Raw genomic sequence first — 21,025 nt, 5'->3', positions numbered from 1 at the left:
TAAAAAAAAACGAATTCCTTTTGTTTCATGAAGTGGTTTGCAAACTTTCCTTTTTTTTTTTCTTTTGATAGTCACATGCCATATGTTTTTATAGTTATTCATGAGTGCTTGCATAAATCTCCAATGAATAAAAGAGGTAAATGGAGATTGAGAAAACAGCATCACAACAGTATATTTCTCCTTTCAGTGATCTCTAGCAAACTCCCATGAAACCTTAGAACTGTGCAAACTCATTTGAAAGCCTTCACTTGGGTGAAGACATTTTTTAGTCAGGAAATGAGGGATACCATTTTGCTCACCAGAACCTCTGAAAGAATTATCACATTAAGTTATGATTAGCTAATACAGAGGTTGAGTTGACCATATAGATGGTTTTGTTATAATAGACCTAATCTGAAATCACGTTGGGGCATCATTTTTGTAGATATAAAAGATTAAGGAGACTTATTCCATTCATCTATATTATATTCACATGTGAATTTATATATATATATATATATCCATTTAATTTTGTCTAAAATTTTCCATTTGTACATATTTGAATCCCATGAGTCGACAGTTCTAACATTTAAAGTGATTATCATTGATATTTTCCTTCAGTAGCATTTCATTTTAATTGCTGTCAATCAAAAGGCATTCTAGGCAACCACACTTGATTTTTGGTGATAAGTAATTCATTAAAAGTATAGTACAAATTGGGCTTTGGCATCATCCATGGTCCAGACAGCTCTGAATTAAAAAAAAAAAAAAAACTACACAAGTATATCCATAAAAATAGAGAAGTGAGATCACATACACTAGGAAATTATATGAATTATGTTAAATATTCTATACAAAAATAATATTTGCATGAGTGACTAGAAGTATGAATGCATTTGGCTAAATTAAAACGCAATGAAAAAGTTGTATAATATACCTCATATTCTTACTTTCAGTTTGTTTTACCTTTGAACTATACAGGTCAAATACAATCTAAAGTTGACCCTTAAAGTTGAATTATGCATTGTAATTTCTGCAAAAATGACAGGATATTATGAACATTCAATGAGAAGATGGAACTGAAGTTCAGTTTATTCATGCAAAGCTATCCTAAATGTTTTTTGCATACGTTAACTCGTGCTAGAATAATTTCAAGAAAGGAAGCATCAAATCTCAACTCCTTAGTCAGATTCATATCAGAAATACATTTATGTCATTCCATAATGAGAAGCACTTTGGAACATTTTATTATTTTCATTTGATACATTTTTGTGTTGCTTTTACAGCACCTCATTTTGTATAACAGTACTGTGAACACTGAAAATATATTGCCTTAAAATAGCTTAATGTATATAATAAAACAATACTCATATTTAATTGTCTTTTGAAAATAAAATTAAAAAGTCAACTTCTATAAACCTTTACCTTTTTGCACTTAAAATCACCTTCTTTTTGCACTAAAACCAAAAACAAAAATCAGTTACAAAAAGTTAAACACACATTGTCTGATATCATAAACACCAGCATCAAATGCCATTCTATAAGACTGAAAATGTGGGACAATAGAGTTCCTCTTTGCTAACACTTACATTTTATTCAAAATCCCAGCATTTTTACACAAATTGTTACACCAACAGCAACAAAAAAATGAGTGATTAAAAACCATTCCAGTGTATTTTCAAAGAAAATCACCTGCCAAGAAATGTGTCAGCAAGCTCTTCACTGAAGGAATTGTAAAATGCCTGTGTCATGACAGCATATGGAATTTACTGACCCTTAAACTTTAAGAGACTGAAGTAGCATAGCTAATGTCAAAAGCAGCCCCAAAGATGCAGCTACTGGATAATGTAGAGACTGTTTATATTTCAGTGTACTGAGGAAAAAAAAAAGTAATAATTCTGTACAACAGCCCAACAGCCCCAGGGCACATGCATTTTTGAATCCCTCTCACAATAAGCAGATCGCCACTGGGAAGTGAATATATTCTATCACAGCACAGACTTGCACTATCAGTAGACATCAGTGTAAAGCAGGAGAGGCGACAGGATTAAAAATAGAAGTTAAAAAAAGGGGGGGAAAGAGAGAGAGAGTAACTCTCTACCGCTTATAGTTTGCCAAGGCAAGAGACTGAAATAAATCAAATGCATTTTTTCAGAGCCCCCTTTTAAAATAATCTGACTACTATATAAGTTCTCTAGGTCTTAATCTTTTAGAACATTATAACTATGCAGCTAAAGTAATTAAATGCAAGGCTGTTTATATTTCCATAATGTAAAATATACAGAGAGAAGAGGTTTATTTTCTCTTTTCATGCAATGATGATATGACTGAATTACAAAGTGAACCTGAGTACTGAAAGATGCAATTTGAGGATGAAAATGAGATCGAATATGATTTAGTTGAGACTTAACCATTTTCTAGACTGATGAATGATTTATTCACAAGCAATTGAAATACATTTAGTAGGTAACAGCTTTGTAACTCACAATTATGTTTATATTATAAATCATTTTGACTTTGATAACATAGAAAATCTTCCATCTTAATGAGTTTCTACTTTACTTCAAATTGAATAGCATACTAAACATGGTACTTAAGTTTCCTGTATTATTGATTGCTCATATATTATACACATAACAAAATTATATAACAGGAATTATGTTAAGTTATGTATATGAAATACAAGACATTTTTCTAAGCCCACAAGAGATAGTTTGTAAAGTTCCATAAAATGTCTTTTAATTCTACTCTCTCTGTGATATATAAGGAAGTAACTCTACAGCATTCACCATATTATAGCCATAAATAACAATTTCAGGAGACACATCTCATAAACCCTCAATGATACTGTAGCAAATTTTAAAATCCCTGTGAAAACTGTGCTCACTATTATTTTGCTTGAATTCACAGAGAATTCAAATGCCATCTTATTTCCATATTTGAAAAATAGATTACACTGACATGCACATTATCCATTTCTTACATCCTCTTAATACTTCCACACTTTGCAATTTTCCTTTCCTTAAATTTCTCTTTATTAAAAGTTTGACTATATATTAACTTCCTAAGGAGTGAAGCCATTTAAAGCACACTTACTTGAAAAGTGTAAAACCGGGTCCCATTAGGAGGATGCACTTTAGGGGAGCCAGAAACGGTGTTCATATCCGAGAAAATCATTTCTGATCACAGAGACAATATAATCCACAAGGAGTTACAGATGCAGAGCAGAGAGCTTAGCGTACAGATAAATCCGTGAATGCATTGAGGGAGGCTAGAGGGTAAAATGAAATCTGCCCCATCCTTCTTAGATACACAGTGATAGCATTTTGAATCTTTCTCCTGTGTTTGAAATCTAAGCTGAAAGGTCATCAGTCACTGACCTTTTGTACAGCTAGTTCTTTAGAACATACAATGTTTAAAACAAAATTAAAAACAGAAGGAAAAAAGCAAGAACTAACAATAAATGGAGCTTGTGCAGAATCTGGCAGTGCTGTGGACCTGCCCATCTGTTCTCAGTGATAATCACCTCCCTCCACCACAGTCTAGCAGAGTGATTATGCTAAATATCCTGGTTAACCAATAACATACAGTTTCATTTCAGGGAAGCGTGCACAGTGTAATTCAGAGGACCTCTTCTGACTAACCTGAAGCATGTTTTGCATACTATTTAAAGCTGGATTTAGTAACAAATTAATGTTCTGTCACTCATTTCTGTATGTTTCTAAATCTCCTTGTTACGCCAATCTTTTCAACAAGATTTTGAATTTTGTACAGTTTTTTTCAAGTAAAGAGTTATTCTTTTTTAATTTATAGATCGCAGCATATTATAGTTGGCTATGACACTGAAAGGCAACTCACACAATTCAGTAAGGATACATAAAACTAGGAACATTATCAAATAAAATGCACCAGATATTTCTACTTTTCTGAATCCTAAAGAACATTATGGATATGAGCATAATTATTCTCATACTTCTTTTACCTTAACTAAAAAATCAATGCCTAAAAATGTATAAAGCAATTTAAATGATCACAATTTTATTTCATATATAAAGAGGATAATTAATAAAATATATTTAGATGCAGGAAGGTTTTTGATTCATGATCTGAAAATATTGATTGCAAACATCTAGGCTGTGTTGCAAAGCATATTTTTTTCTATGATTTTAATACAAATTATTCAGTCTATAAACCATTTTATTCAGATGACTTTACACTTTTTTGTGGTAAAAATAAATGCTCCATTTACACATGGTTCAAAGGTGGAGACTTCAGGAGGGCAGAGATGAGAAGGAAACAAAAGTGGTGACTTTGTGACTGTAGCTAAGATGACAGAGTTTTGCATTATCAGCAAATAGGCACCAACTGCTTTGACCTTAAAGGTTATAAAAGAAATATTATGGTGATTAACATTTAAAATTTAAATTATTGTTTATTTTTACTTTTGAACTCCAATTATGATTCAAATTTACAGTATCAATAAAGAGGAAGCAGAACGATGATTCTCAAGTTCATAAATAAAATTCCTACATTCTGACCAATTGTGTGACTATTGTTTACCTAGCAAACTGCTAAATAATAATTCTCCAAGAAATGTAAATTGGGGGCTAATTTTAGATTTATACAAAAATTACAAATATAGTACAGAGAGTTTCCATATATCCTTCAACTAGTTTCCCCAATTGTTAACACTACATTACTCAAGTACATTTATCAAAATGAATAAACTCCTACGAGAGAACTATAAAATTATAGTTCAATTATAATCCTAAATCTTGGATTACAATTGTATTTCACTAGATTGCATTAATGACCTATTTCTGTTCCAGGTTCCATTCTTATTTGGAATACCACCCTTATTTAATCTCCATGTCTCCTTAGTTTTCTCTGGTCAGTGACAGCTTTCAGGTTGTCTGTGATGTCTGTTGATAAGCTTTAGAAGACTGTCAAGAAGTAATGGCCAAATATCCTGCAGGATATTCCCTGACCTGGTTCTTATATTAATCTGATCTTATGTCTTCCTCATGACTAGAAGAGGGATATAGGTTTGGGGGAAAATAATACAGAGGTGAGGTGCACTTCTCATCATATCTTATTAGCAAAGTTGCCTCCTCACATCATTTTGGGGGAACATATCAATAGTCATGCTATAATCATTTGGCTACCATAGTATTTGCCAGGTTTCTCTACTATAAAGTTACTATTTTTCATTTCCATACTCTATTCTTTGGAAGTTAGTCCCTAGGTCTGGTATATGCTCAAGGAAGTTCTACAGAGGAGTAAAATTAAGCTTTACCCCCTGGAGGGGTGTCTGTGTGTGTGTGTGTGTATACATATATATGTGTGTGTGTATATATACATATACATATACATATACATATACGTGTATATATATATGTGTCTCTCTGTGTGTATACACACATATATGTGTGTATACACACAGAGAGACAGACACATATACATATATATGTATACACACAACACACATATTTGCATATATGTATACACATATGTATACATACATATATGCATATATACAGAATATACACATGTATGTACACATATATACATACATATGCATATGTATACATATATGTATACACAGAGACACATATACATATATATACATAATACACATATATGTGTATATAACTATACATATATGTATAGAAATATATACACACATATATACATATACACATATATACATATATACACATATACACATGTATATACATATATATATATATATATATAACGGAGTTCTTCTGTACAGAAGATTTACCCCCACCATTACTTTTTCCATCATTTATTTATGGTTGTATGAAACAGCTCAACATTCTATCTCTGCCTAGTAGCAACATGGAGAATGGTGGTCAGGTCTGAGATATCTAAGGGCATAGAACCCTGCCTTATCTGTTGTAGTTGTGGAAAATGGACACTGCCTCCATGCTTAAGTGCATAATGATAAAATACACAATGACTTTCCTCATGGAACTTTTGATAGGAGAAATAGCAACTAATAAGAGGTACTTTACTAGCTAGACCACTGAAATAGTATAATAAATGCTAACAACTAATTTAGCCTAAAGGAGATTGAGTTCATCTGAAAAGCACCTAACCCAAGGAATATATGAAAGTGACCTTGGCAAAGGCAGAAATTGAAGGCACTGCAAAGAGAGGATACATGTGTATAAAAATGAGATAACATGGAATGATTATATAAATATGTCTGAGAATATTTTAGGACATAAGAGACAAATATGCTATGTGTGTTTTTTTCATAATGGATATTTCCTCAAGTAAAATCAGTAAAGAGACTTAATCTGGTCAATACCATCTTCCATGAAATGAAATGAAATGAAATGAGAACACTTTTGTCTTTAAAAAATATAGGAAATGTAGAATCCTACTTTCTGACTTTAGGTTAGTATATTTTTGACTTTTTTGTTTTCCAAGGATATTGCTAAGATTATTTTGACTTGTCAAGAAACTTTATTCTTAGTCCTTATATTCAATGTCATTCTTCAAAGAAATAGAACAATTATTGATGAAATTCATATGGAATCACAAAAAACCCAAATAGCCAAAGCTCTACTGAAAAAAAAAGAAGGGAATGGAGGCATCACACTCCCAGACTTCAAACTCTACTACAAAGCCATAATCATCGAAACTGCATGGTATTGGAACAAGAACAGACATACAGACCAATGGAATCGAATAGAAAATACAGAAATAAACCCACAGATTTATGGTCAATAATATTTGACAAAGGAGCAAAGACTATGCATTGGAGCAAAGAAAGTTTGTTCAATAAATGGTGCTGGGAAAACTGGGTCGCTACATGCAAAAGAATGAAGCTTGACCACTGCCTCACACCATATACAAAAATCAACTCAAAATGGATTAAAGAACTAGACATAAGACCTGAAACCATAAAATACATAGAAGGAAATATAGGCGAAACACCACGTGATTTGCATATCAAAGACATCTTTACAGACACATCACCCAAAGCAGTGATAGTGAAGGCAAAGATCAACAGCTGGGACTACATCAAATTAAAGAGCTTCTGCACAGCAAAAGAGACAATAACAAAAACAAAGAGAAACCCCACCAACTGGGAGAAAATTTTTGCACACAACACTAATGATAAAGGATTGATCACAAAAATCTGCAAAGAGCTGATGAGACTCAACAACAACAAAGAAAATAATCCAGTCAAAAAATGGACAGAGGAGCTAAAAAGAAACTTCTCTGAAGAGGAAATGCGAATGGCCAACAGGCATATGAAAAAATGTTCAACATCACTTGTAATCAGGGAAATGCAAATCAAAACTACCATGAGATACCATCTTACACCAGTGAGAATGGCACATATTAAAAAAACTAGCAACAACAAATGTTGGCGAGGTTGTGGAGAAAAAGGAACTCTTCTGCACTGTTGGTGGGAGTGCAAACTGGTCCAACCACTATGGAGAGCTGTGTGGAGATTTCTGGACCTACTAAACATAGAGCTTCCACAGGATCCAGCAATTCCACTCCTAGGTATTTACCCAAAGAACACAGAAACATCAATTCCAAAGAACACCTGCACCCCTATGTTTATAGCAGCACTATTTACAATAGCTAAGCTTTGGAAAGAGCCCAAATGCCCAAAAATAGATGACTGGATCAAGAAGATGTGGTACATATATACCATGGAATATTACTCAGCATTCAAAAAAGATAAACACATGCAATTTGCAGCAACATGGATGGCGCTGGAAGGGATCATGCTCAGTGAAATAAGCCAAAAAGAAAAAGAAAAATACCGGATGGTCTCACTCATAGCAGGAATCTAGAATACTTAAATAAGGGACCAGGAAAATAAATAACTATAAGAAAGTGAAAACCAAAATCAACAAAAACTATGAACCAGAGACACTTTTTGGGGGGTGGGGGGCAGGAGGGGAGGGACTGGGGTCAGAATGGGGGGATTGCAATTGTATGGGGAATATAAAAATAAAATTTATTAATTAAAAAAGAAAGAAACTTTATTCTTAGTCCTTATATTATTTTTGATTTATAATATAATTATTTGAAATATTAGCATGAAAGTAAAAAGATACAGCAGAGTCTTACCATGTTAAAAATAAAAACACACTTGTAGCAGCACTCATTAGTTTCAAAGCATGAAAGATAAGCATGTCTATATTTGAACAGTTACACAAAACACCCCCCCCAAAATCCCTCAAGATACATATGTAACAATTCAATAAAGAATTTGAATACTAGGAAATTTAACACCAATTACTGAATTGCTACAGAGAGGAATTGAAAATGAAAAAGCAAAAGCATGATTAATGGTTAAAAGTCCTGAAGCCAAACACTTGTTTTTAATAGATGACAGAGAAGATTCTGGAACTCATCTAATACACCCATTTGCCATTGGGAATAATTACTCCTAAACCTTCTGAAATATGTTTTATCAGTTTGGTTTTATAAAAAGTTCAAAACATACTTCAGAGCCTACTATTTCATATCCCCCCAGTCCTGTCAGGATGAAAACAGCTCATTCTTTTCTTATATCTTTTCAAGATACATATTTTACACAACTAATTTTTAGATATTTTCTGCTTCAGGACAAGCAACTCATTCATTTATGAGTATTCAATAAAAAGCTTAAAATATGCAAGTGTAATGAGAATTTGGGAAGCTAAAGGAATACATTGGAAGGCTGAAAGGGCTGCTAATTTGCTGTTAGTTTCTGATAAATGCTATACTGATGAAGAGTAGGAAAGAAAAGGGGAAGGAGGAGAGACAGAGAGAGAGTGAGAGAGAGGGAGGGTAGGATAGAAATATCACTATAATTTAATTACAATGACACCATACCACTATAGGATAACAAAGAATTTTCTAGCCAAGTGTTCAGTTAGAAGTCATACCAGATGGAGTGAAATTTGTAGCGCAGATGGGCAGTACATCCTAGTGAACCCATATGGATGGCATATGGAAGCTACTGAAGTATATATTGTCAGCTAGATATGCATGCATGTCTTTATCTATATATCACCTATCTATCTAAGCAAATATTCAAATGTATGCACCTCCATCTATATCATTTCTTTATCTTTATATCAAGGGGTCTACAAGGTACAACAAAGATGACACTGTTTAGATTCAAAATCCTAAGTATAACTAGATATCCTCCTTCTGACTCTCCTACTTCCCAACTGCCACAGATAAGAATTGCTCAGGTTTGGGGGATTCATTCATTCACTCAGTCAACTCAATTATTGAATCAGCCCTTACTGAGAAGCAATGATGTGCTAGACAGCTATTACAATTAGAATAGAAATAAAGGGCAGTAAACTGAAGGGAAACACCAAATTAGTAGCTCACCAGTGAGAATTTCCATCCATCAGGTTATATAAATCCTAGCAGTGAGACAGTAGCTTAGAGAATCCATATATATATATATATATATATATATATAAATGTCGATGGTTCAGACATAGACAAGAAGTCAGAAATGGTTCAGAAATGGTTCAGAAATGGTTCAGACATTTTCTTCTAAGCTCAAGAGGTTTCTTAGCGAACTTTTTATTGAACAGTTCCAAGTAAATCTATACAATCTAGACTACCTTGGGATCCTTCAAGATTTTGAGGCTTACAGATAAAAATAATCAAGCATATTGAAATTTAAAATCTTCCATTTATAACAAGACAAAAAAATTAGTTTTCAATTCACATCTTGATGACAATGTGTTGGTTTTTTCTCATGTTTTATATACATAATCTCATTAAGTTTTATAAAACAAATACATATATGGGATTTGCACATAGATGTGGGTGTGTATGTGTATGTATGTATGCATTTATATGTTATAAATAAATACACATAGATGTAGTATATGCATATTTATACATGTGCATATAGCACAGATATACATACAAACACATCTATATCTATACTGTCTTCAGAACTCAAATGAAATAATTTTGAAGTAGTACCTACTTTCCAATAACCTATTTCCTATTTTTCACTTCGATTTCCCTTTGCTTGAGCCACATTTTTCATAAATGCTACACCTATTATAATGATAATTCATGAACATCTTACATTTAAATTATAAATATTAAATTGTGTGAAATTCAGAATTGAGTTTTGTTTTAGAGTTTTAACAGAAAAATATCAGTAGATTAAAGCATAATGATGCTATACCTCAATGTCATTATATTTTAAGCATCTCATGATCTGAAATATATGTCATCAGTTTGGTTTTATGGAAATTACATTAAATTTCTATGACAGGATGTTATTCTTTATCTTCTGTTCTGGATACCAGATGTCCACATAGTTCAAACAATTATAATATCTGAAGGGATTTATGAACTCTGACTTTTATAAATATGAAAGGTATTAGTTGAGAAATATCAGGTCCAATCGAGGGCAAAAGAACTGCCAGTAGATATTATATGTTGAAAGTAAACCTGCAGATGGCCTCCGTTACATAACTCAAGTTTGAAGTTAAGTTGCACTTTTCACATTCTTAGCCATTTGTGACTAAATAAAGTACTTACATTCTGGATAAGTCTATATTTTCTACTTTATTTACTCTCCAGTTTCCATATATGTTCTATGATATTCTGCATTGGAATTATTGCAAAGCATACAAAGAATTCTCAGAAACTCAGATAAAATTTGGACTTTTTTTAAAATCAAGAAGCACAATCCTTAAGTAAGGTTTCAGATGAAATCAACCTTGTAAGTGTACAAAACCTATGCCTTATGTGAGACTTCTTTTCTATCACTAACAAGAATCAGACTAAAGTACACATCCAATAAGTATTTGAGAAATGCCTGAAACATCTTCTGGCTATTTTACTTCTCTTTCTGTGGGTTGTATTTTAATATTAATTATCTCATTTGACTTGCTGAATTGTCCTAATAATTAGAAATACTTATTTCCATTCCCAGATTTTTGCAGCTAATATGTGTTATTTTCAATATGTAAACTCTGAGCTGAGTGTACTGCTTGGTACAAAATAGACAAGCTTTGATGAACAAATGAAAAAAGAATGGAAATCCAGATAGTCTAACTACCAATCCATAATCTTCTTATTAAATAATTCTGTTTACTGGTTTAGAAAACAGATTTTTAAAAAATATTAGGAGCCATTACTTTGCACAGTTACTGGCAAGCACACCAAATACGGTCATTTCCATGCACACATTCACAGATCATTGAAAGAAATATCATATTAAAGAAAAGAAAAATCAAATACTGTCCCAAATTTAACAATGATGAAAAACAAGCAAATATTCAAGTGTTTTTCATCTGTTTCACTTTATGTTAAACACTTAATTTTAAACCAACACTGAAAAAATACATTTAGCTGATAGGTGAGAGGATGAAAAAAAAAATCCTGATGATAACAAAGTCTATGTAAGAGCTTTTAGGATAACATTACTATGGCTAGCGTACCATAATAGAACAATTTTGGAAACCCATTAATTTTTATGTGTGGACACATCATTCAGAATCCTATGTTTAAGAGCAAAAAGCCTGTAAGAATACAGGAACAAGGGCAATAGTGGGCAAAATTGTGGGGGAGAGTAAAACAATCTTTAGACCATCTCATTTCTTACTCTTTAAGATCTCTACTGCCATAGGAACCATGTCTCGTGCATTATTTCCTCCATAATTTTACTTTTTCACAAGAATTTTATTTGGAAGACTAAGCTAATCCCTCTTGTTTTATTCCCTATACAGAGCAGGAACAATACCTTGATAATAACTATTTATTGAATGATAATATATGTCAAGCATAATGTTGCCTATTACAAAACCCTTTAAAAGAGATATTAATTCCTGCAATATATAAGAAAACAGACTTAAGGAAATTATGCAATTTGTCTAAATCACACAGTTGATAAGTGGGACAGTTCCATCACTGAAATCAGGAGTATCTTATTACAGTCATACTATAACACAAAAATACATCTTGGTGATGCTTTATATGCTATTGATTTCAAGTTAGTATAACATATCAAAAAGTGTTATGAATATTATTAAATAATGGAGATTATATGAATATTATTAATTAATTGAGGTTTAGGTCACTGATTATCTGATGAACTATTTTCTTTTCATTTTATGGAAGTATTTAATTTTTCCTGATAGATCAGATGTGATCTGTGAATGTGGAATACAGGATGACTGAAAGATCTTTGGCTTGATCAATTGCTGCCGAGCAGTGGAAGGATGAAATTGTCACCAACTGAGACAGAGAAGTCTTTGAGAAAAGCCTGTTTGGGAAAGATTCAGTTATTCAGTTTTGCACATATTGAGTTTGAGGTTTCTATTACACATCTAAATTAAGATGTCACATAGGCAATTGAATATACAAATCTGTAGAATGCATTAGCACACAGGCTGAAAACCAAAAGACTGGAATGAAATCATCAGGAAATGAATGCAAATAGAGAAATGGTCCAATTCCAAGTCCTAGTGCATTCCAACAATAACAGTCATGAAAGACCAGCAAAGGAAAGTGAAGTAGGAGCAGCCAGTGAAGATGGGGGAGGGCAAAAGGAGGGGTATGTCCTGAAAGTCCAGTGATCAACATGAATCAAGTATATGAGACTGAAGACCTGTGTCAAATGCTGCTGAGAAATATCTTGATAATTTTAAGTCCACATGCAAAGACTTGCAATCTCTATTCTGGAACAATCTCTGATAAGGGTTATTCTTGATTTTCCCTTTAGAGAAACCACATATCCACTGGCCTCTCTATACTTAAGTGCTACCGAATATCTCCCAACATTCCTTAAAATTCCAATGTTAGAGATATAGAAGACAGTACGGACCATCTAGCACAGTAGAATCTTCTGCACATTCAAATCCTCTAAGGTACCTTTAAAATATACCAATGTTTAGGTTTGATTTCTGGTGACTTTGGTTTTATTAGTTTAAGGATACTGAATTAATACAGTTCTAATAGTCTCTGAGTGTTTTTCAATGTTCAAACAGATTGCAGGACGAATACTGTAAAGCAATCCTTTTATTTTACAGTTAAACTGAACATAAAGAGAGATAAAAATGTCCTGCTCTTCGCAGTCATACCATGAATCATTCTGCGCTAACTAGGGCAGAGCTTCCTAACCAGAGTGTTGCAAATAGGTTACAGGCGTGCCGCTACAGCAGTCTCTCAGATTCAGCAGAACTTGTCAAATCCCAGGACTTCCAGGGTTTCCAGCACCTTTAATTCCTGGCTTGAATATCCTCTTCTGTTACATTAGCGTGAGGCAGGAATATGATTTTCTATCTGTCCATAATGTGAATAAGACTGAGAAACATTGATCTGGTGTGCCCTTATCCTTGAAATTCACTGGTAAACATTTCCTATTTGAGAAGGCTCTCTTTTCACCTTTTTCTCCATTAAATTAGTTTTTTTATGCTGACTCTTCTGAGTCCAGGTGATGTGACCAATTTTGTGTTAGCAATAGTTTCCTCAATCCAATATCTAGCAAAGAAATGAAAGGGTAAACACCACTTCAACAGGGAAGGACCAGCAAAATTTCATTTTTGAACCTATTCACACTGAATTATTAAAATTTCCTGAATCACAAAGGGTTAGTTGGAAACATAGATACTTAAATGACTGTGATCAGGTCATTATTTTGTAGTCTGTTGATTAGGAGGCCATGCAGACAAACTATTAATATAGTTTATTATGTCATGAGAAATTATGAGCATTCGTTAATTTTTTTCAATTTCTCTACCTGTACTTGACATACATCACACATAAATAAATGAAAGGAACATAAATATTAACATTTAATAACAAAGGGAGAAATTCTTATTATAAATGCTTTATTTCAATATCAAAAGGACACAAAAGTGCTTCAGACAGCATTATTATATGTTGTCTGTCCCAGTCAAACAAAATAAATATTATTTTGATTAAACTGACTAGATGTAAGAAATTAGATAGTTCTTTGGATTTCAATTGTATGATTAAACCCCCAATTCAGTATACTATTAAAAATGTTTACTCTGGTGTCAAACAGACCCAAATTCAAATTCCCACTCTTTTTTTTTTCTTTGATGCATAAAGCTTGATTTAACATCTCTCTATCTCATTTTTCTTTTCTGAGAAGTGGGGATTAAAATAAGTTTTAACTCTATGTTATGTCTCTAGCTTGTACCTCAGTTGTAGCCATTATTAACATCTGCTACAGAGGAGTAACTAGCATTCAACAAGTCTGTCCACTCAACCGTAAGTTCTTAGAGTGAGTCTTGTGCTTAACACATAGCAGTCTGTAAATTTTGTAAGCATGTAAATCAAATCATTTCATTCTTCTACTCTCAACCTTTCAATATCTTCCTATCAGTCTTTGAAGACAATCCAAAATACTTCCATGACCTATAAAATCATTCAGCATTAGCCCCTAGCCCAAAATAGTCAGGTAAAGCAATCCACCTAATGCCCCAAGTTGTTATAATTATATTTTTTCTCATCTCTAAATTTCTACTTGGATTATGGCCTGTTTTTCAAAACTTATGCCCATTTAACAGTAAGTGGAATAGCTAATATTGTCATCTGATTTAAATTTGCTGCAAGACATTAAGAAAATCTGTAATTTCACTCTTTGCAAAGACAAAAAATTTAGAATAAGAAATTTGAGAAACAGCATTATTTTTGCAATTCCAATATTAGAATGTTTTTCTGAAAATTTTAGTATATCTCCTAGAGTGATAAAAGGAAAACACACTGTGAAATCCATTTTAGTAACTTAGTAATTAAAGTCTAATAGGCCACTTGCCTGCAACAACTAGTGGATAGTATAGTTTCCTTATGGTCACAAACAAAATAACAATAATCATTCTAAAAGAAAACTGCTGAGCAGTAGAGGTAAGCTGATTAGATAAATGGATGACTTATTAAAAGTAAAGTATCCCATAACTAAATCTATAATTTACATTTAAAAGTCAAAAATGTATTATTGAAAGCCCCAATTAATGGTTCATATGGTTCAAATTTGTTCTCAGGATTCAAAATGGATGCAGAAATGAATGAAAACCACCTCAATAACTTTCACAACCTCTAAGTTTTGAGGTATTAATTTTTGTACTTATATAATTGGCCTATAAAACCAGAACTATAAAGACATAAAAAAATAACCAAAGCCTCAGGTGAGAGCCAGAAAAATATAATTTGATGCAGGGAACAGCCAATGAACTTTATGAACTGTCATGTCTACTGTCAATTTTAAACTGTTTTGTTTGGTGAGGTAATATTTTTGTTCTCTCAAAACTATTCATAAAATTCTGCATTAACAACACCACCTTGGGGAAGGAAAGCAACGGAGATACCTCCATAGATTTATTTAGGTTCAGACAAAGGACAGAATCTGTTAGAACTGGGGCTGAGAGAATAAAATGTAATTAGATTGGGTCTGCAATATGAATCAGAAATAAAAAGTTTCAGGCAAGTGTCAGGCAAATGTAAACTCCCCTGATCCCTTTAAAAATACTAAGGGCCCAAGATACCCATAGTATAGTAGGTTTATTTTAAAAGAAAGTTTGTAAGGATGTTTGGGTTATTTAGTAATTTAACAAATATTTTAAGTTCCTTATGCTGTATGAACTACTAAGCATTTAACTGTAAACAACAAAAAAATATTCTCTTTTTCATGGAACTTACAGTCTGGTGGAATAAATTAGGAATTTATGCAGCATGTTGAAAAGGTGATAAGCACTGCAGAGGGGAAAATGAAACACAGGAGGAGTAGGAGAGCTGAGTTGTTGTTGTTGCTGTTTTTCAGGTAGATAGAGAAGGCCTCAATGAGAAAATAACCCTTGAACAGAAATAGACTTCAGGTGGTGAAGTGAGCTATAGAGATATGAAAGGAAGAGAGTGCCAGGCACAACAAAGAAGAAATGCAAAGTTACAGTATGGTCAGGGGGCATCTGAAGAACTAGGAGAGTGGGGTATCCCAGCTGAGCACTAAGGATACAAATACATAGTGAATGAAATCACAGAGATAATAATAAGCTAGATTATGTTGGCTGTGATTGGGCATCAACCAAACATTAGCTTTTATTCTGAGTGAGATAGGGAAACAAGGTGTGTATGGTTTGGAAGGTTTTAAGGAAAGGAGTGGCATGATCACATGGTTGACCACCATTTTAAAAGGGTCACACTGATTTTGGGGTTCAGAATAAAGTGTGGAGAAGGGTAGTTCAAGTGGAACAAGGAAATTAGGTTGGAGGCTGTGCAGGTGAGTGTCAGTGGTGGCTAAAGTGATGAGATACAACAGGTGAAGGTGATGAACCATTGCTGGTCTCTAAAATTATTCTGAAGGTAGATTGGTTGTCAGGGAATTAGAAGAAAAGTGTAACTTGATAAATTTTATCTGCACTAATGGACGGATGAAGCTGCCATAAACTGAGATTGGGGGAAGATTGATTAGATGAAGCTTGAAATCATGTTGAAAGCATGTTTCTTTTCAGCATGTTGAGCCTCAGATACCTATTAGACATTCTCATGGAGCTATCAAGCAGGTAGGCGAACATATGAGCTTGGATTTTACTGGCTAGAACTGTAAATTTGGGAGTCCAGTATACAAGCGAGTAAATAAAGACAGAAGAGAGACTCAATGACTAAACCCTCCTGTGTCCCAATAGTTGAAAGAGTCCAGTGAAGTTGAAAAGACCAGCAGAAGAAGCTAAGCAAAGAGGCCATCCTGGAAGCACTGCAGTAGGACTGGGCATTTCACCAGTGAAGGAATCCATTTTTTAGGTGCCCAACTAAAGCGAGTGCCTCTGCTATCTAGAGAAGGTATTTTCTTGGTCCTACCTGATACCTTGAATAGCAAGCCAGTGGACTGAAAATGGGGGTAGTATTCTGAACAAGATCACCCAGGTTCACTCTGGTGACCAGGGAGTAACATGATTTTCCTTTTCTGACTTTAATGTTGAGGTGGGATAGAGAGGCATAAAAAGAAGCAACCTGTGCTTGCAATGTTGATACACGGCTCAACATTGTTACCCAAAAATAATCTGAAGTGCTGGATGCCCATCCTGAAGAGTATAGTATAGATTCCTCAAGTGAAATGTTAACATAATTCTGTGATCAGTCATTTTCATCTTTCTGTTCTAATCCAAATACATTATAAATGAAATTATATGTAGAAATACAAGATATAAATCACATAAAAGTGGAATCTCTTTGTTGAAAGCAGAAGTGATGGAACAGAGACCTGCGTTCAGAGTTCCTGCCAGAGCTATCTTGGATGCACTGCGACACAATCCTAGGACCCTGGAAAATGTGACCTTAAAAACACTGGCAGAAACTTGAAAAGAAATCAGTTCAATGATAAAATAACTGGCATTTGAAGCAGTTAGGGGCAGTCTGGAAAAAGTGGACCTCACAGAATAGAATGTGCCCAGGTCACTAGTGCTTTGATTTCCCCCCCAGATTCTGACAACCCATATACAAACCCTCCAAAATGGCAGACACCATTCTGAAGGTCAGCAGCACAAGGCAGCAGTGATATTAAGGAACTCACAATTTAAAGAAAGACAGAAAGTGTATAGTCTAGAAGAAATAACACTAATTGAATAGCAACATATATAGGAGTATATATACATACATACATACAGCAGGGCTTATTCATTTCAGAAATATTAATTCTAAATATAAATATTAATTCTAATAAGCAGGGCTTATTCATTTCAGAAATATTAATACAAAGATAGAATGGAAAGTTTTAGTTTGTGGTCTTTGTTAAAAGAAAAACAGGACAGTGAATACCTCCTTCCACAACTATCTTGAGAAAGAAAAAAATTTTGCAGTGAAGAACAGGCATGATAATGAACCTAAAATTGCATCCAATATCAATCTATTTTAATCAAATGGGAGATTAGCCTTCTCATCAGTACTAAGTGGAAGTGTGAATAGGAAAGTGATCTTGTGGGATCCCTCCAGAGGAATATTCTAGCTTATTTAGAGATGTGAGACTTTTAGGAAGTATTCAAGGAGGTGAAAATAGAGATGCTCAAAATGTATAAGGCTAATTTAAAAGAGCAGATATAAAAGAATAAGTGTCATGAGAAATACAAACTAGTATTTATGAATGCTAATTCAAATGATGGGTATCTTAAGCAATTTTAATGACCTAAAATGATTTATCATTATCTTTACCAATCTACTATATGTAATTGGGGCATTAATTTTTCTGTCCAAGGCTGAAAGATGTATCACTATTTTACAAATGTGAGCAGTTAAGTGATCTGCCAAAGATGTCTGAGTAATTTACATTTATAATATATGACTCCCACTACAATATGTTACCAGACTGCATATGCAGGATGCCCGCAATGTACCCTATGCATGTGTGGGTACAGTTCCTAAAATCAGACACTCATAAGAAGAACAAACGCCCTGATGATCCAGATACATTTCTGGACCTTTTCTTGTACAAATTTGATGCAAAACACCTCTCATGGAATGAAACTAACTGAATTTTTCCTCCTACTAGAATTATGTAAATTCTATAATGGCAGGGAACCTTGTTTTGCTCACTGCTGTAATCTCAGTGCTTATAATAGTGTCTCACATAAAGTAGTAACTCAGTAAATGTATGTTTAATTAGTGAAGACAGGTTAACAAAATAACAACATTCCCTGGGCTAGTCAGTAAAATGTCTACTTTATACAAGTTACTTTGAGTAATAAAATTATAGACTTGCATTGAAAGGAACTCCTAAAATACATAGTCACTTTTTAGGGGAAAAAAAAAAGCATTAGTTAACTGGTCCAACCACTATGGAGAGCTGTGTGGAGATTTCTGGACCTACTAAACATAGAGCTTCCATATGATCCAGCAATTCCACTCCTAGGTATTTACCCAAAGGACACAGAAACATCAACTCCAAAGAGCACCTGCACCCCTATGTTTATAGCAGCAATGTTTACAATAGCTAAGCTTTGGAAACAACCCAAATGCCCAAAAATAGATGACTGGATCAAGAAGATGTGGTACATATACACCATGGAATATTACTCAGCCTTCAAAAAAGATAAACACATGCAATTTGCAGCAACATGGATGGCACTGGAAGGGATCATGCACAGCGAAATAAGCCAGAAAGAAAGAAAAAAACGGATGGTCTCACTCATAGCAGGAATCTAGAAAACTTAAATAAGGGACCAGGAAAAAGAATAACTATAAGAAAGTGAAAATCAAAATCAACAAAAAACTATGAACCAGAGACACTCTATGGGGCGTGGGGGGCCAGGAGGGTAGGGATTAGGGTCAAAATAAGGGGGTTGCAATTGTATGGGGAATATAAAAATAAAATTCATAAAAAAATTAGTTAACACCAAATTATAGATAACAGGACAGTGAATACTAAATCACTGTAGTTTTGAAGAAAACAGAAATAAAACAAACTAGAATACTTAAAGAACTGATTTTTCTAGTTTTACCTAATCAAATAATCATCAGGGGTGATTAGGGATGATTGGGAAGATGTAAAACATGGCTTGGTAACATTGTTTTTGTTTTTTTTGTTTGCTCAGATTAAAAGTTGACTAAAGGAAGTTAAAATAAAACAAAAGTATATGAGTGTGAAAAGAATGGGGTGGTTAAGATTCAGTTTTGCAGTTGACCCAGAAGACAAATGAATATTCAATTCTGACTTCTTAAAAATGACTGTGCATGTTTGTGTGTGTGTGCACGCGCGTGTGTGAAAGAGGCAAGAAAAGGAAAACCATACATCCTAAGTAATCCAGTTGATCATAGTTTAATCAATGCTTATTTGAGTACTTTGTTGTAATTATCCCTTCAACATAAAGTATGAATGTTCAACTAAGAGATACTCATTCTTGTATTCAAACCTCCAGTCATGGTGGTAATTTTTTTCCTTTCATATACTCCCAGATCATTCTGATTATGTGTTACAGAACTCTTATAACTTCATGTTTAATTAGAATTATTTGTATGCTCCTCTCCCTTAGTTGATTGTCAAGTTCTCTGAAAGACCATGGGTAATAATGCCTTCTTAACTTTTATCACCAAGATATTGGCAGTTGAATCATAAAATGTGTCAGGTAAATCTATACTTCGGTTTTTTCATCTATAAATTTACTCATGGTTATATCTTCTGTGCCTAGAAGTTGGTAAAATAGTATTTGTTAAATTGGTGAAGACAAAGATTCCTTATTTTTTGTATCGCTGTAAGCACATAGACATCAGGAGAGAGAGCATGTTATGGAAGGCTACATTTGAGTTAGACGAACTAGGCAAGGATACTTAAACAAGTAGAATTCAAATTAGATAAACCAGGACACTAGGATTTTTTTTTTCTTTTTTGTGAAATGGAAATTATTATGTGCTAGATAAAGATACCATGTTTTTGAGTTTGGAGTCTATTTTGAATAGAGAAGTGTTAACCACAACATTTTCCACCTAAGATGTGATGAAAGTAATACTGTGATATTGGGGTTAAATAAGGCAAATTTTACTTAGTACTCTTTTATCTTCTGTAAACAAGGTAGCTACCTTCTAAGCACTACTCAAACAGCTGCTAAAAAAAAAAAAAAAAACATTCTCACTATTTTTTAAAAAAATTGCCAGTCTTTTATGTAACTGTATGATTTTGAGAGTGCAGCTTTACACTTCCTTATGCACACATGTTTCACTCACCCTCCACCAAAACTCCAGTGCCTTTGCTCTGACCCTTTCCTTCCCTTACCCTCTCCTTGTCCCCTCCGTATATTTTTCACAGAGTTTAATAATTATTTTTGCTGTGCTTTGCCAGTTTGTTGGTTTGTGGTTTTTTTTTTTTGGGGGGGGTTATTTATATTTTACAAATATTGATCAGAAAATTATGCCAACAATTCTTTACAGTTAATCCCCTGCTGTATTATTTTATATTAATTGATTAAATCTGTTCTGCAGAGGAAAAGATTCTATGTAAAATACTAAATGGGAAGAAACAGGTACAATGGAAGAGAAAGTTGGGTTGCAAAGTGATTCTTCATATCTA

General features: G+C 33.5%; 1 protein-coding gene across 10 annotated transcripts in view; it reads right to left on the bottom strand.

Annotated features, from left to right (window-relative positions):
- The window catches only part of PPFIA2 (PTPRF interacting protein alpha 2), a gene marked incomplete at both ends in the record, with an annotated part of 353,793 nt that overhangs the window by 225,553 nt on the left and 107,215 nt on the right, over nucleotides 1–21,025 (bottom strand). For 6 of the 10 annotated variants that reach the window (XM_084254533.1, XM_084254535.1, XM_084254537.1 and 3 more), the window contains one exon: nucleotides 3,076–3,156. The exons of the other annotated variants lie outside the window; for them this stretch is intronic. In XM_084254533.1, the coding sequence (XP_084110659.1) occupies nucleotides 3,076–3,156 (81 nt within the window). Of the gene's footprint in view, nucleotides 1–3,075; nucleotides 3,157–21,025 lie in introns of those variants that run through there. 10 annotated transcript variants of the gene reach the window in all.

This window comes from Talpa europaea (genome assembly GCF_964194135.1).
Source record: "Talpa europaea genome assembly, chromosome: 15".
NCBI classification, from domain to species: Eukaryota; Metazoa; Chordata; class Mammalia; order Eulipotyphla; family Talpidae; genus Talpa; species Talpa europaea.
This window is presented reverse-complemented; position numbering and strand designations above follow the sequence as displayed.